We start from the raw sequence: 16,542 nt of genomic DNA on the forward strand, positions 1-16,542 counted from the left end.
AGGTTTCTCCCCCCAGCTCAGAGGGCTGTAGAATGCATTCACAAATTTTTTTTAATTATGTGACAATTCCCTAAATCTAGGCTTGCAGGAGCCCTTGGAAGAGCCAAGGCCTGATCTGAGATTCAGGAGACAGCTTTCAGCCCCTCTAAGACACACACTCAGAGCTCAGAAGCTACAACTTCTCTTGCTCACACCCCTCCTCAGCACTGTTTTTGGACAATCACTGCTTTGGCAGGACACTTTCGGCCAATTCAACAGATCTCCTGAACTTCCTTAATCCTTACATCTGCAAAACAGCAACATCCATCCCACCCTCTGCCAGCCACTGGCCCTAGGGGCTGAAAGAGAGAAGGATGCGTCTTTTTCAAAAGAAAAATTTAAATTTGTTTTTATTTCAACTCGGTATTCACGTCCAAGTCTAGCTCAGCCCCCCGACAAGCGCTGGTCGGCTTCGGCGTAGGGAGCACTTTGCTCTGCTCCACAGCGCTGAGTCTGCCGAGGAAGTTTGCTCGAGAGCAGAGAGTGATAAAGAGATGGGAGAATCTCTGTCGGAGCCAGCCCGGGCGCTCGCTCCAGCATCAGGAACTGGTCACCACTCCAGACATGAGCCCAGGACAGCCTGGGCTCGCTTTGATGAGGCTTTATTGCTTCTGTGCAGATGCTGCCCCACTTGCCCCTTTCCTGGAGGGGTTGGGCAGGAAAGGGGAGCTGTTGGACCATTCCTAGAGGGAAAGGGCAAGAAGCGCCTCTCCAAAACAATTTTGCACTCCCAGAGGCTGCTGAAATCTCTGTGGCTCCACCTCTACTACAGAAGACTGGCAGGTCTTGGAAATCTTAGCCATGAAGAAACAAATACTAGAAGACACGATCTGCCCATCTCCTCCAGACAGAGGGAGTCGATGCCCAAGGCAAGGAGCAGGAAAGTTGCTGCTCAGAGCCCAGGAAAACAGTGGAGCCTCCAGGAGAAGGCAGCAGCCAGGTATCTTCGACATCCCTCCGTGGAGAGAAGAGCCCTTGGAACAGGGTCACTCCAGTAGCCCAATGCTGCCGGCATCAGCCCTCACCACCTGCACGGTGCACACACTGGCCACTGGTCTCAGCCACCTTCCCTCGCTCGCATACCGCACCTCTTCCGTGCAGCGGCTGCCCCGGTTCCTGCAGCTCCCGACGCCCCCGCGGAGAATGGGCTTGGGCTGCCGGCTCTCCCCGCCTGCGAGGCTCCGCGGGGTCTCAGCACCCGTTCTCAGCCACGGCTGCCTCAAGTGTTGCAGGTTCATGCTGGATTGCTGCTGCGGCCATACTGATGGCTTCCTCCAGGCTCTGCTGCTCTTCTAACTAGTGGAGGAAAGTGAGAGAGATAACACTGTCTGCCCCAAAGGTGGGCTCAGGAGGTGCGAGATCGCTCAGGGCAGCAGGACAGAGGTACAAGGGATTGGCGGTACGAGGTACATGGGAGAAAGCAGCAGGGCAAAGCAGAGACACAGCTACGATGGGGAGAGGCTGTTTACAAGGAGCATTCTGCAATCCAAGGAGCACTTCCCTGCTCTTCTCCATACACAGGGCATCTGGGAATTAGGGAGCAGGAGGAGAAGCAGCAGAGCAAGCGGGCGAGTGCTGAAGCCAGTGGGTGGAAGGGGGAACAAAGGGGAAGGTGGCAGGAGCTGTGCTGTACCTGCACTGCGATGTGGGTGCCATTGGCGGTAGCCAGCAATGCCACCTGCTGATGACAGAAGGATGCGACGGCTGATTCTTCAGACATGACTGCTCCAGAAGCGACTACGGTAACCTAAGAAAAGTTAAGATAAAAAACAATCATGTTTTAAATGGAAATGCAATTCCCTTCCAGCAGGGAAAAGGGAAGGTCCCAGTTTTGTCTGTACCGGCTGCGTCTCAGTGCCACCCGCATTGGCGACAGTCATGGTGTGTGTGTCACCACCTGCCAGCTCTTCCTCAGCCACGGCGAGGGCACTGCTCTGCGTCACCACGCTGACTGCACTGCCCAGGGCCTGCAGGTCTTCCTGCGACAAACTGACCTGGGTGGGATAAAAGCGGATGCTCTCAGCCAGGACGGCTCCTCAGGAAGCCTTACGCAACTCCCAAGTTCAGCAACACAAAGGTCTCAGTAAGGATGAAATATTCTCTCATCCCCTGCATGCAAGACCTAGAGCACAGAGAACCGTAGGGACTTTGTTCAAGGTCACGGAAAAAATCGATGGAGAACTCACAGGTCTCCAGCCTTCCCCCTTCTACCACACCTCCCCTTCCCCTTTAGGATTTTCTCTTCAGGCTTTGAAGCAACTGCCTCTGCATCGCTGCAGCATGGAGCTTCTCAGGCTAAGAGGAAACAAGCGTTACTCATGGCAGCTGTTTCCTTTGCCCCATGCCACAGAAGGGAGTTTTTCCCAGTCAGCACACGAGCAGCTGGTGGAGGGAAGTACATGAAACGCACATGTACAAGCACAAGTACACAAACAATTAAAAAAACAATCTCTAAATCCAGCCTGTGTCAGCAGAGATTGGGAGCTGCCTCTCCACAGCTGGTCGGGAGGTGTGGGCTGCCAGGCACTGCACACCAGCGGGGGCAAACACCTGCAAGACCCCGTCCAGTAAGAAGGCGAGTCGGGGACCAGAGACCCGTTCTTTACCCTCCACATCAAGACTGCAGCAGTGAGGTAAGGCTGGAAGGAGGGAGCTCTCATGATGGACAGAGCCCTTGAAGCCCCAGGGTCTGTTTTACACTGCAATAAAAGCCTTAAAGAGAACACCCAGGCTGGGTAGTGGCAGAATCTTATTCAGTTAACTGCTGTCCCCCACATGCTGGAGGCTGTCAGCATCCATACCTGCTCTGTCCCATCCTGAGAGATAAGTGAGACCTGTGTAGGCATACCATCTTCATCTTCCTCTTCATCTTCCTCCATCTCTGACAGGAAAGCAATATGCTGGGTCTTCACAGGGGAGCCACTATCAGCAGCAGCAGCTGAGTCTGAGAAGGGGAAGAGCAAAAGGGGAGAGAGAAGCGCTAACCAGAGCGTGAAAGAACACGCCTGACCCTGGGACGTGCCTGTTCCCTGAAAGGCCAGCACAGAAGAGCACAAGATCATGATGACAACAGCCCAGTGTTGGCCTGGGAAGAAGGATCTTTACCTCTCCCTGTACTAGAGAACAGGCAGGAGTCTGTTTCCAACTCGTGACCCACAGTGAGGACCACGGGTAACGCTCTACTCTTGTCTGTGACACCCATCTGGGTTTGATGGGCCACAGCATCCCCTGAGAGAGGGGGGCGGCTGCAGGCTCTTACCGTCATCTCTCTCCCCATTGCCACATGGCCTGACCCAAGCCTGGCGATAGCAGAGTGGTTGCTCACCCTCCAGCTGCTGCTGTTCGTAGAGGGCCTGTTCGCTCTCTTCCGTGGCCTCCAGCTCGCCATGGCTGCTGCGCTTGTGCATGGCCAGTGTGGAGGTCTGGCGGTAGGTCTTCCCACAACTGTTGCAGGTGTAGGGCTTGCAGTGCGTGTGGACCACGTGGTGCTTGTAGAGGCTGGAGTACTCGGTGAAGCGCTTTCCACAGCCTGGCACAGTGCACATGTACGGCTTCTCTCCTAGGGCAGAGGCCACAGAGCACGGCTTAACCCACTCACCCTCCTCATGCTCTGGAAAGGGATTCCCCATCAAGAGCAAATAGCTGGAGACAGACTGATGGAACAATAATCAGTCCAATAAAGCAATTCCTATTTCCTTTAACTCCCTGGCTACCTCCAGATCTACCCCTGCAATGCTTGGCCTGGAAACGACCATTTCAGTCCCACGGATTTCCCTGCTGCCACATGCAGTCAGCGCAGCCAGCTGCCTGGGGAGGAGCTGTCTGCGTTTCACCCTCTTCCCCTCTTACCTGTGTGGATTCTCATGTGGTTCTTGTAATTCGTGGCACTGGTGAAGCCCCTTCCGCAGTTGGGCTCTGGACACATGTACGGCCGCTCGCCTGTGTGTGTTCGGATATGAACCTTGCGGATGTTGGATGTGGTAAAAGAGCGGCCACAGCCCACAAAGGGGCACTTGAAGGGACGCTCACCTGCATTGACAGAGTAATGTGGATGAGACTCCTGCTACAACGCAGCTACCTGGAATGTCCTGGACAGCCATATCCCTCCACTCCTCTATCCCTTTACTCCTCCACACTATTACACCAACGAGACCTCAGATCTGACCGACTGTGGGCACATTTCCTCTAGCAACGTTGGCATCCCTACCTCTTTTGCTCTGCTGTTCGTAACTGAGCTGAGAATCCCTAGAACTACTTCTACTACCCATCTACTTCTGTCTGAAGGGAACTTCAGTTCTGCCTTGCTTCACTCAAGATATAAAAAGGCATGTCCTGGACAAAGGCTGAAGCAGTACTTTATCTTGGAGACCCTTTCACTAGGCAGCTCAGTTCTCCTCCTGTACTGCTCACCTGTGTGTGTCCGAATGTGTTTCTGTAGATCCCCAGAGGTTTTGAAGGCTTTGTTACACACATCTTCTGGACACTTGTACGGTTTCTCACCAGTATGTGTTCTCACGTGGCTCTTCAGCCCATACCCTGTCCAGAAGAGAAACCACAATTAAATTAATAACGAGAAGGAAAAATATGGCAAGCTGTGTACCACCTCTCAGGTTTTTTTAAATGTCTGTCCTGGGTCTGCAAAGCTGAAGGGGAAGAAATAGCCAAACAGCTTCACAACACCACTGACAATTCAGCTTCTTCCTGCAACTCCTTTAATCTGTCCATAATCAATCAAGTCCTGGACAGTCTGCCATGCTGCAATTCCTTCTCAGAAGGATTTAAAGGCTATGCTCATCGTACTTTGCTGGAAAAAAGCCAGGGCTGATACTCAAGAGTGGTTTGGACCGGACAGAAAACAAAATTTTCTCAAAAGAGAAATCGTTACCTGTAGCAAATGCTTTCCCGCAGCTTGGGAAGTCGCACATATATGGCCGGTCACCTGTGTGAGCACGTTCATGTACCTGGAAAAGAAAGAACCAGCCCCTAAAATGAGGTCAAATACCAGGAGGAAGGCAAGCAGTGTGGAGAAATCTAGCTGGTGGAGAGAATCCAAAGTTCTCTGTTGGATTTCACCTTGGCCAATTAACACATCTGGGTCTCTTGGGGAGCCAAGCACACAACTCAGCCGTTTGTATAGCAGCATTCTGATCTGGCACTATAACACAGGGATATGTCTGATCTGCACACTGTGTGACTGCATGTTACTTGCTTTACCTTTAGGTGGTGGGCGGTGGTATAGAGGCGGCCACAGCCTTTGTACCCACAACGGAAAGCTCTGCTGCCGACCTGCTGCCCCTTCTCATTGCTGTGCACTTCCTCCTCCTGCAAATCCTGCTGAGAGAACATATGGAAATTAATTCAGTGAGCCACTACAGCAGGCTTTGCAAAGCCCACACAAATAACTTCCCTGCTTGCTATACATATGCACTCCTTCAGTTACACTCACAAAAACATGTTCCTACAAACACAGCTCGTGCACACATATGGTGCAACCCAGGTGACAGGACAGGGGTCTAGGAACCAGCATTTCCCATTCCCACCTCCCAACTTACTGGGTGTTCTCAGACACATAACTCACCTCCCCACACTTTACTTAGCTCATTTGTAAAACTTGCAGCTAATATATTTGCTAACTTTGCAGAGAAACCACAAAGCTTTTTTAATTACTAGCTGACAAAGCGCTCTGCATCAAGAGGAGTTTGGCCTAGTTTCAGAAATGCACCACTGAAAAATTCAGACCTGGGAAGGGACATCGCTGGAATCCTGACTCTTTTTATGGCAGGTGTTTGTCACTCCTTCCTCTTCCTCGTCAGACACCTACAAGCAAAGAGGCACAGGTGCTGTTCATACCTCCCTGTACAGCGTGGAGCAGGTGAGCAATCCAAGCAGGAAGACATTCACATCAGCAGTGCCACCCCACTCTTCTCCAGAGACTAGGAGAGGCTGGTTCTACCACAGCAGAAAGGTCTCCATTGGCAAATCGTAGTGCTGCCCCCAGCTGAGTACTGGACCAGCACACTCCTGCTAGCCCCTTCTCACACAACACCATGACGATGGGATAAAGTAGCAGCACCCAAAACGTTCAGATGGAGCACTGCCGTGACAACACATTGGTGTCTGAAGCTATTTTGGTTTTTGAGGCCTTTGTCTAAATGGGGAAAAGTGGCCATAACTTATCCACTCCTGATAGGTAAAAGGCTAGTCATGATCTGCTGCTTGAATCGTCCGTGGAAGAGAATATCATACCCAGGTGGCATTACGAGAAACCCAGGCAAACAAAGAAAACACCTACAAGGAGGGTCATTTAAAGCAAGGAAAAAAATCCAAGCTGTATCACAGCAGCTCTCTGCTCTTCCCAAACCTGTGCCTGCAGCAGGTTAAGGGTAGTACACCCAGCACCCAGACTGCCCCATTCTAGGTCCTTAACTGTCAGCCACCTCTCAGTGGTGGCACTCTCACAGGAGCCCTGGCCAGTTTCTCTTCTCAAAGCTGGCACTGCTGAAAAACAAATACACAAATATACTAATGCAGGGAAGACATTTAATCCCCAGACCAAACGTGGACTACTACACCAGCCCCTCAGTGCTGCTGGCAGACCATGAAAGAAGCGCTGCGTCCTCACCTTACTGGCATACTGCTTTAACGCATTCATGGTCTCGACATCAAAGGCATCATCTTCCTCCTCTCCAGCCAACTCCTCGAGCCCAGTTTCTGCCTGCACTTCCAGGATGGTGCTGCCAGGTGGCATGATGACAGGACGATGTATGTAGGCAGTGGAGCCATCCTCCAGTTGGACAGCCTCGAAGGTGCCGGGGTCATAACTTTCTGGAAGAGGAACCCAGTAAAATCAAATGTAAAAGAGCTGCTGAGTGCGAGGCACTCTTCATCTCCCTGGGCTACCTACAGCCTTGGAAATCTGTGATGCTTTAGCAGTTTCTATTCCAGCTGCCAAGGGAAGAAGAGGGAACACACATTACCTTTAGCTGTGTTGTGTATGTAGGCCATGCTGCCATCTTCCAATACTACTGGCTGGCCGTCTTCAAAAGCCACAGACTCTAAAAAAGAAAAAAAATCCACCCAACTTACTGGAAGACTCAGATGGGATGGAGGGGATCCTGCGTCAGCTCCTGAACGCTACAGTATTCACACCCACAGGAAAGGACACAGCAGAGCTGCCTGCTTGCACTGAAAGTCAACCACAACTATAGGTTTTAAGACACCACTTGAGCCCTTCTGACATGAATTATAAGGTTTTTTCATGCTCCATGCATAGCTTCACCACACTTCTCTACTCACTGGGGCAATGCAATATCTCACTAATTCAAAATGCCAGATTATGTCCCGGACAAGAAGGATGGCTCTGGCACAGGGGTGTATCAAGGAGAACACAAACATCCCATGGCAGGGGAAGCAGGGGTGAGAAGGAAAACCCCTCTTGTTGTGCATGCGTTTGGAGGTGGGGAAGACGATGAAGGGAGGAAAGGGGCATAGCCAGGCATACAACACGGATTTCAAGCAACCTTTTAAGAACAGAAAAGGGAGGTGGCATACAAGGAGCTTGGGAGGGTGAAGGAAGGACCGCCCAAAGCAACAGAGCTCTTTCTACCTGCCCTTTTACATCTTATCGTGGCCAGGCAGGACTCCTCTGTGCCACGCTGGTGCCTGCCACACAAAATGAATGCCCATCACCTCTCAGATTAATTTATGTCACCTCATTTCAGAGGTGACATTGGCTGATGGGTCAACGACCAAGGTGGCATTGCTCCCACCAATCTCCGCCCCCACAAACACCTATTCCAGAAGTAATATATTATCTCATTGTTCACAGGAAATTCCTGTCCAACTGCTCCCACATGAAACAAACTTTGTTTGGGCTCTGTAGTTGGCACAAATACAGCATGCAACTTACTGGCCTTGCTTGTAGATTTGTGATCTGTCAGACTGACAACTGTGAGAGCGCCCACAGGTGAAACAACACTTCAACATTTGCTTACACCACCACCAAATTTGCCTTTTTTTCAGATTGCTAAAACTTTGCAGGAAACCCCATGTTCTCTATCCTTGCTCATCCAGCCTCAAAACTATGGGAAAGAAAAAAACCCTACACCTATATGGACTTCTTAAGGTAAGAGAGGAGCCCAACTGTTGGAACACAGACAACTGCAGTTATAGCTACAACGTCCTTCTAAAAAGAAAGAGGTGAATTTATGGTCCTCACCTTTCTGAACTGTCACCTGATGGATATAAGCTGTGGTCCCATCTTCAAGTTCAATGACTTGCCCTTCAATCAGTTTTTCACCTGAAACAGTTAAAAAATTGCCATCAGCGCTGCCTGCAGAGTCCAGTCTTTCTGGTTCCACGAGCTGTCCCCTTTGCCGCATCTTCTCAAGGAACCCAGTCCCACAGAAGACAGCAAAACTGTTACTTATAAGCTGTTATTTATCAACCTTTCCCCTGAATAGCCACAGAGACACTTAACTTCCCAGAAATGTTGGAGCCTCCCTTTCCTAGACAGGAGGATACAAGACAAAGAGCCTCAGTCATCACTTGTTTACAAGCTGCCTTGCACAGCCCTGTAAGCCAAGAAGCAGAAAGAATGATGTATGCTAAGCATTTTGGATCTGAAGTAGAAAGCAATTGCACTTGTGCTGGAGAAAAATTCAACTAGGAGCTTTTGACGGCATCAGCGGGGTCTGAAGATTTATTTTCTTCTACTTTGCTGGAAGGTCAATGCTTGGAAAAAAATTACAGGACCAAAAGGGACCTAAAGTGTTTCTATCCATGTTGGGTTGTGAAGACTGGACTCTTAAAATAGCGTAACTCTCAGTAACCTTATAATAACACTCCAGTTACCAAGTTATTTGATGCAGAGAGGACACTGCTCTACCCCACTTGAACCTGAGGAATCCAGGTTGCTTTCACCTGTTGCACAATGTTTGGGGGGGGGGGGTGGGGGGGGGTGTGTGTGTGTCACAAAATCTAGTGGTTTTCAAGATAATCCCACTCCACATGTGTAATAAACTTGCAGTGAGTTCACACAGAAAAGAAAGCAAAAGAACAATCCCCAGGACATGAAGCCTTGCAACTCAACTGTCCTGTTCCGCAGGCTGGGAAACAGCATGTTCCTTTTCTCAGGAACAGTGGGCGGTTAAAGAAGCAGCACCTCCACACACCAAAATAAGGGCAGGTGTTAAATTCCGCACTGGTATCGCTCTGGTTAACCAATGCCAAGCTCAGCACTCCTTTAAGTGAAAAAAGCACTACTGTGAACCAAATTCTATGCGTCCCAGTGAAGTAAAACATCCTGCTCAGCTTCAAGGGAAGTTCAGGTTGAATACAGTCCTGGCAGGCCATAGCGGGAACTCCACTTCCCCAGCTACCCCAGAGAGAACAGGGCTCACTCTAGTCTGAACAGAACCTTTATTTTCTATGGCAACAGCTCTGCCATCTCCAAAGTTTTATTTCCAAACCAGAGGCATGTTTTAGTTCTGCTGCGTCACCCTTCTGTGCAAATCTAACAGATAGCTGCTAGCTTCCTGTACCAAGCAACCATACAAGATCTGTGAGAGTTCGCATGCCATGAGGGCACCTTCAGTAAGTCTGACTTTAATTTCACAGGGTCAATCGAGAGACTTTTAGACTTCACAGCCCAAAGGAACTGTTACCTTTGACAGCCTGCTGAATGTAGGCTGTCGTCCCGTCACTAAGGGTCACTGCTTGCAAGCCCAAGCTCTCCATCCTGCCCCAATGTCTGGTCCTCAGACATGAATTTCACTTTACTCAGTGTGCTCGCAAAGAGCACTGGGACCCAGAGCAAGAGGTTTGTGGAACAGCGAGTTGTCTTCTTTGTTGCAAGCCTTAAATAAAAAGAACAATTCAAATTTTATTTGTTCCCAACATATGTATACTCACTTTTGCACATTATGAAAGGATTGAACTATTTTGGAGATGATAAAGGATTAAACTGGACAAAAGATGCACCCTTCCCATAGCAACGGCAGGCAGGACTAACAATCTGTCCCACAGACAAATACAAGATAAAGCTTATCAAGCCAGTGAACTGACAGACTCTTTTTAGAGATAGTGTAAATGCCACATCCTCCAAAGGATCTTTGAAGTCTGAACCTACAGGCTGAGGCTGTCCTGTGCTGGAAGACAGGGGCAGGACGATGAACTCTGTCCCTGGAAGCATCCTCATTCTCTCCTCCCTTTCCTGTCTAGTTCACAGCCTTCTGAGGAAGAGAATTTTGGGCTATAAGCAGATGATGTTAAAACATCCACAGCCTGACACGAACATTTTGCTACAGAGGCAGTCTGCTGATAGATTATCTTTTAAAGCAGCTGCAGTGGATTCTACATGAGTAATTTCTGAGATAGCTTAATATTTTATCATTTTGATTTCCAGAAACAAGTCTGACCACTCTGTCTGTTACTGCAGCACCCAGGGGTGCAGCCAGGCTTTGTGCCACACTTAAAGCCCTCTAAGCCAAGTGCTCCCTACCCCTGACATACAGCTCCTCTCCAGCTGCAGCATCCTCTGCCTGCTTTGAGGGCTGACACGTCCTGAGAGGCATTGCAGCTCATTTCCCAGCAAAGGCTCCATGCCAGCAGGGTCGCTGGGGCATTGCTGGGGCATCAAGGCCCCTTTGAATTGCTCTGGCTGCCATGCAAACCGATGTCAGCGCTGCTGGAGGGGCCTGGAAGGGATGCGGCAGGCGCTGCCTGCGGAAAGCCAGGTGTAGGCAGCGGTACGAAGTCACCCAGGGCATGACAAGGGCCGTGCCTCCCGCCTCAGGGCGGGCTGGGGACAGGGCAGGGCGGGGCACGGCAGCGCCGAGCCTGGCGGCCTGAGGGGCAGGACGGGGCCTGACGCCATGGCGAGCCCTGAGGGGAGCGGAGGGGCGGGCGGACCTCGGTGCCCTGGGGGTGGCGGGGAGACGTGGCGGGGCTCCCCCCGTGTTGTTGGCCGAGGAGAGGTGGCGGCAGCAACTCGCCGAGGCCCAGTTGCTCCTCGGCCGCCATCTCCCCCCCATCCCCTCAGGCCTCCCCCCCACAACTGGCACCGACCTGAGGAAACCCGACGGAGCCGAGTCCGCCGCCTGACCGCCATGCACCGGGACCCGGCCCCTGCTGGCCCGGCCCCGCCCCGCAACCTGCATAGCGGCAGGGCTTACCGCTCACCTCAGCCGCCCACCCCGTGACATCCAGGTTCCGGGGCCCCCGGCCCCGCCCCCCGGAACAGGGCGGGCAAGGCGGCTGTGCGGTCAGTGCGCATGCGCATTGCCCACATTGATGCCGAGCGGCTCATCTTGCCCTCAGGGGCCTGCCCCAGCGGAGAGGTTTAGTGGGTCCTTGCGCGCGTAAACTTAATAAAGAAGTTTTATAGCACTGAAACCCAAGAGGGGGAACCTGTCCCAGCAGCATGGCGTTGTGCTGTTTCCTTCCCGGCGGCTGCTGAGGGGAGGCCATCCTGTGATGCCTACCCTCATCACCGCGCTGCCAAGCGATGGAGGAGCTCCTGGCGTGGTAGCCTGAGGCAGGAGGCAAAGAGACCGCAGCCGTTGGATTAGCGACGAAGGAGATGCGGGCAGGGAACCGCGCGCCGAGGGGAGCCGAGAGGCGGGGAGGGCCCGGTCCGGTTTTCCCCGCCACCCTCCGCCACTCCCCGTATGGCGGCCACGCCGTGCCACCCTCCGCCACTCCCAATATGGCGGCCACGCCGTGCCACCCTCCGCCACTCCCAATATGGCGGCCACGCCGTGCCACCCTCCGCCACTCCGGATAGGCGAAGCGCCGCGTGACCCCATCTCGCGAGATCTCCGCCCCTTTTTATAGCACGCAGGGCCCCATCTAGCCCCTTCGGTTCCGGCCAGCCGCCGCCATGAGGTGAGTGCAGGCCCCCGCCGCCCCATCCGCCGCCATCCACTGCCATCCGCGCCCGGCGGGGCGGCCTGGGCGGTCGGTGGGGTACGGGCAGCGGCCATGGGGTAGCGCGGATGGGCCGGGGCGGGCTCAGGGGTCTTGTCCCCCGCTCCGCGGCCTGCAGCAGGCCAGGCGGGGTCGGCCCTGAGCCCGCCTTGTCTTCCCCCCCTCGCAGCAGCAAGGTCTCCCGCGACACCCTGTACGAGGCGGTGAAGGAGGTGCTGCAGGGCAGCAAAGTCAAGAAGCGCAAGTAAGAGCCCAGCGCCGTGACGGGCCCGGGCGCCGTGCAGGCCCCCGGGGGTGGGTCTTGCTCTCCCCCAGCCCGGCTGGGCCCTCACCGGCGCCGCTTCCCTCTCCCCTCTCGCAGGTTTGTGGAGACAGTGGAGCTGCAGATCAGCCTGAAGAACTACGACCCGCAGAAAGACAAGCGGTTCTCCGGCACCGTCAGGTTCGACATCCTCTTGCTCCCACCCAGCCTTCGGCCTGCGCCCCCCCCGGCTGCTGCCAGGCCCCGCCGCAGGGCAAGGGGGCCATAGCGGGAGGATGCAGCGCTGAACCGCTCGGGTAGTTCAGACCACCCCGGCTAAGCGGGTATGGCTGGACGGACCCCTACCCTGGGTCTTAAAACATGAGGGGAGGTGTGGGAGGCCCCTGTGGTGTCCCCACCGACCTGCTGGAGAAGGCAGGTTAGAAGCTGTGGAGGAAGATCTCAGGCACTGTGGTAAGGTATCTCCGTGATGGCTCCCATGGAAGTGTGTGCGGTGCTAGCAGTTCATAGTAATTTGGACCTTCTGTCCCCAGGCTGAAGTCAACTCCACGGCCCAAGTTCTCAGTCTGTCTGCTGGGTGACCAGCAGCACTGCGATGAGGCCAAAGCGGTTGACATCCCTCACATGGACATAGAGGCTCTGAAGAAACTCAACAAAAACAAGAAGCTGGTGAAGAAGCTGGGTGAGTTAGTGCTGTGGACTGGGCTCCGAGTCCCCTGGCCAACTCGGGAGGGCTGGGTAAGCAGGATGGTTTTCCCTGTGCTTAGATTTTCATCTCATGGTTAACTGGCAGGAATAGAAAGCTGACCAGAGTCAGCCTGGAGTACAGAAATCTGCCTAGAAACTACCCAGAAGAACAACCAACCTGTTGGGAGTGCAGAAGGTCTGACAGGTCAACACTCCATAAGGGTGCCCTCCGGAAGGAAGGAATATAGGAAGATTGTTCCTGTCTCCCTGAAAGTTTCACCCTTAGTGGCGTTGCTCGCTTTACCAGTCAGGGAGCTGGAGCACAGCAAAATCTGAGTAAAGCTGGAAGCGAAAGTTTGCTTTAGTCCAGCAGTACTTAAATGAACAGAATAAAATTTGCTTATTTTCACTTGGTAAGAGATAAAACCCTTCCCTCGTTTCAAAGTCATTTTGATACATATCTTGGGCAGACAAGAAAAACTTCCCACTCGGTCCATAATTAGCCATAGAAGCATATGCAAATAGGAAATGACACAGGGTACCAGGGCTTCTAGCTAAGCCTGTCTGAGATCCGCCTGTCTGAGATCCATCCATCGACACACGCACAGGCTGTGGTAGGAGGCTCCTGGTAGAGCTCAGAGTTCAGTGTCAGTCACCTGCGGCTTGACGAATGCCAGTTTTCTTCAGGGAAACAAACCATACGGTTAAGAGTGTGCTGTCAGGATGTGAAGCTAGGTTCTGGCAGGTTTGGCTGTTGTGACAGGAGTAATTTCTAATACAATATTAGTAAAAACAGCTTAGGTTCAGTTAGGCAGAACTCTGGGCATGTGGAAGTACACGTGTTGAGGGGAAATGGAGCAGCACAGTCTCAGCTGAGCTGTTAAGTCTCAAGTTGGGTGCAGGAGCTGAGAGTCCATCCTTACCTCCATTGGTTCTCTCCTCACAGCTAAGAAGTACGATGCCTTCCTGGCTTCCGAGTCCTTGATCAAGCAGATTCCTCGAATCCTGGGTCCGGGTCTGAACAAAGCCGGCAAATTCCCTTCTCTCCTCACTCACAATGAGAATCTGGTGGCCAAGGTTGATGAGGTCAAATCTACCATCAAATTTCAGATGAAAAAGGTAAAGCAGGGCTTTTCCTCACCAAGGCATCTCCATACCTGAGGGTGATTTGTGACGAGTGGTCACTTGTATGTGGCTGCCATGTCCAGTCTGGGCTGTAGGTGTCCCTCGAGCATCTAAAACAGCAGCCGGTGACAATCTTCTCTGCAGCGAAGGGAGACAGTACCCAGAGCAGTCAGCTGCTAGCTGGAAAGGAGGAGTAATTTATCTGTGGCTGAAAGATCTTAGAGCAAATGATTAGGATTTAATCTTGATGTTTCAATGCTGAGCTCAATCAGCCATAATTAATGCTTCTTACAGTAAGTGGGTGACACTGGCAGGGTGGGGCCCACAGGCCAGGCGTTCCCCCGTGGGTCTGTGCATGCACCAGAGCTTTGCCAGAGGCGAGTTTGGGACTTGACTCTGCAAGTGAACTTTGGAGCAGCTCTGCAGATATCTGCTCTTGCTGTCAAAGCAAGCTGACTCCCTGAAACCAAAATAACCCTGTTTGGGCATTTTAATCTCATGTTGGCGGTCTAAATGTGACTCATGGGTATTATTCAGAATTAACTGCCAGCTGAGGTGCATCCTTGGACTCCAGCTGATCTGCGCCTGGGGGCACAACAACTTGGAGGACACAGCAAATGTGATAGTTTGCAAATGCTGGAGCATTTTAAGTAACTGAGCTAATGATGTCCTGACACTTTGCCTGTCAGCTCGCTCGTAAATCCTTTTGTCTTCAGCCTGTGGGGAGCATTGACTTACAAGCTTCTCGGCCGGGCTGGCAGGCAGAGGCTTGGCCTCGCTGTGTCTTCTGTGCGGAAAGAAAGGGCTGGTGGCTCGTGCCCAAAACAAAAAGTGAAGCTGGCGCCATGCTTAGCAAGTGAAGTTTGGAGCGAATCATCTGTACTGCGCCGGGTTAGCGGTTTGCAGGGCAGATGCCAACGCTGCCTAATGAACAGGGTGTGGGAGCGGGGTTAAAGCAGAGCTGTGCTCCTGCTCCAGCGCGGGTTCAGCACAGCTCCTTACAAGTCTCTCCTGCTTCCCCATCTCTAAGTCACCTCTGCACTCTGAGGGAGCCAGACTGACCCAAGCTGTGGTTCAGAGGTGGCATCTGGATGTCATGCCAGACGTTCATGGGTGCCAGCTGTCACAAGCTCTGTGGAAGCACCCATGGATAAGCTGGAGAAGTCATATCCAGCTGCCAGAACGTGAGAAAATATCTTGATAGAGCTGGAGCCCCTCCGCTATGAGGACAGGCTGAGAGAGTTGGGGGGGGTTCAGCCTGGAGAAGAGAAGGCTCCCGGGAGACCTTATAGCAGCCTTCCGGTCCCTAAAGGGGGAAAGCTGGGGAGGGACTCTGGATCAGGAAGTGTAACCACAGGATGAGGGATAACAGTTTCACACTGAAAGAGGGTAGATTTAGATTGGGTATTAGGAAGAAATTCTTCACTGTGGGGGTGGTGAGGCACTGGAACCGGTTGCCCAGAGAAGCTGTGGCCGCCCCATCCCTGGAGGGGTTCAAGGCCAGGCTGGATGAGGCTTGGAGCAACCTGGGCTGGTGGGAGGTGTCCCTGTCCAGGGCAGGGAGGTTGGAACTAGGTGATCTTTAAGGTCCCTTCCAACCCGAACCATCCCATGATGAGTTTAGATCAGGACTGGGCTGTTTGTCAGTCGCTTAGCTGCAGTCTTTTGATTTCCCTGCAAAACCTCTGCCTGCCTGAGTGACCCTGGTGTCCCTGTCCCCCAGGTGCTCTGTCTGGCTGTGGCTGTTGGTCATGTGAAGATGACAGAGGACGAACTTGTCTACAACATCCACCTGGCCATCAACTTCCTGGTGTCCTTGCTGAAGAAGAACTGGCAGAATGTGCGTGCTCTGTATATCAAGAGCACCATGGGGAAGCCCCAGCGCCTGTACTAACCAGGCAGCAATAAACTTTTAGGACAACCTACAGCTGTGTTTGCTTTGTGTTCCTCCAGAGCTGCTTTGGAAGGGTTTGTTAAAGAGCTGCTCACTTCTTAGCAGCAAGAAAGGCCTTGAATGCTGGAGTGAGCTGATAGTAATGTGAATTCAAGTAGAATGTCAGACTCTATCAAGAGAATTTGAGGGAAGGAGCCTCAATTCTGTGTTAAGAGCAGGGGAAGGAGGGGGAAGAGCTCCACTCACATCCTCAACAGGCAAGACCAAGGTGGTTCCCTCAGGTGAGGGTGCGCAGTGCAGCTCAGCGCTTGCGCTGAAGCCCCGAGATCCCCCAGCTCACCCACAGAAGGGACCCTTACCTTGTGCCGTGGTCCCCAGAGCCATCCCACAGGCAGAGCTCTGCCCATCCCAGCAGCCTCCTTGCTCTAGGGGAGTGGGCTGGGGGGAGGAACTTAATTTATAGGTTTCTGCTGCCCCCACACCAACCAATGACTGGTGCCACAGGGTCCTGCCCAGCAGCAGCTCATGAGTTGATGGGGGTCTTCCAGCTGGTCCCAGTTACCTGGAGGAGCTGGGGTGCTGGGGGGGTTGAGGTGGAGCTCAGAGG

The 16,542-nt window shown here is 52.8% G+C and overlaps 2 protein-coding genes across 8 annotated transcripts; one reads left to right on the top strand and one right to left on the bottom strand.

Annotated features, from left to right (window-relative positions):
- Positions 1-360: 360 nt before the first annotated feature.
- On the bottom strand, positions 361-11,695 carry ZNF76 (zinc finger protein 76). 7 transcript variants are annotated; one of them, XM_054181334.1, is made up of 16 exons: positions 11,107-11,127; positions 10,169-10,271; positions 9,705-9,896; positions 8,258-8,338; positions 7,017-7,094; positions 6,662-6,864; positions 5,779-5,856; positions 5,254-5,373; positions 4,925-5,000; positions 4,450-4,575; positions 3,889-4,068; positions 3,365-3,598; positions 2,841-2,983; positions 1,881-2,033; positions 1,673-1,786; positions 361-1,335 (listed from the first exon to the last, which is right to left on the bottom strand). In XM_054181334.1, exons 3-16 carry the CDS (start codon positions 9,775-9,777, stop codon positions 1,231-1,233), a joined length of 1,764 nt encoding a protein of 587 aa, XP_054037309.1. In that variant the 5' UTR covers positions 9,778-9,896; positions 10,169-10,271; positions 11,107-11,127; the 3' UTR covers positions 361-1,230. The 7 variants fall into 7 exon arrangements, with proteins under 7 accessions (XP_054037309.1, XP_054037312.1, XP_054037311.1 ...); XM_054181337.1 differs by lacking the exons at positions 10,169-10,271; positions 11,107-11,127 and adding an exon at positions 11,523-11,695; XM_054181336.1 differs by lacking the exons at positions 10,169-10,271; positions 11,107-11,127 and adding an exon at positions 11,221-11,286.
- A 98-nt stretch (positions 11,696-11,793) lies between these two features.
- On the top strand, positions 11,794-15,966 carry RPL10A (ribosomal protein L10a). Its single transcript, XM_054181340.1, has 6 exons — positions 11,794-11,925; positions 12,137-12,211; positions 12,329-12,409; positions 12,763-12,911; positions 13,863-14,035; positions 15,765-15,966. Exons 1-6 carry the CDS (start codon positions 11,921-11,923, stop codon positions 15,933-15,935), a joined length of 654 nt encoding a protein of 217 aa, XP_054037315.1. The 5' UTR covers positions 11,794-11,920; the 3' UTR covers positions 15,936-15,966.
- Positions 15,967-16,542: the final 576 nt, after the last annotated feature.

This window comes from Rissa tridactyla, chromosome 21 (genome assembly GCF_028500815.1).
Source record: "Rissa tridactyla isolate bRisTri1 chromosome 21, bRisTri1.patW.cur.20221130, whole genome shotgun sequence".
Classification (NCBI taxonomy): domain Eukaryota; kingdom Metazoa; phylum Chordata; class Aves; order Charadriiformes; family Laridae; genus Rissa; species Rissa tridactyla.

Excerpts from the sequence above, each read along its gene's own strand:
- RPL10A (XM_054181340.1), top strand. Across the intron at positions 12,212-12,328 it reads AGCAAAGTCAAGAAGCGCAA|GTTTGTGGAGACAGTGGAGC; the intron begins GTAAGAGCCCAG and ends CCCCTCTCGCAG. Across the intron at positions 12,912-13,862 it reads GAAGCTGGTGAAGAAGCTGG|CTAAGAAGTACGATGCCTTC; the intron begins GTGAGTTAGTGC and ends CTCTCCTCACAG.
- ZNF76 (XM_054181337.1), bottom strand. The coding sequence starts at position 9,777 with ATGGAGAGCTTGGGCTTGCAAGCAGTGACCCTTAGTGACGGGACGACA. Across the intron at positions 8,339-9,704 it reads CATTCAGCAGGCTGTCAAAG|GTGAAAAACTGATTGAAGGG; the intron begins GTAACAGTTCCT and ends TAACTGTTTCAG. Across the intron at positions 4,069-4,449 it reads ACACATTCGGACACACACAG|GTGAGCGTCCCTTCAAGTGC; the intron begins GTGAGCAGTACA and ends CTGTCAATGCAG.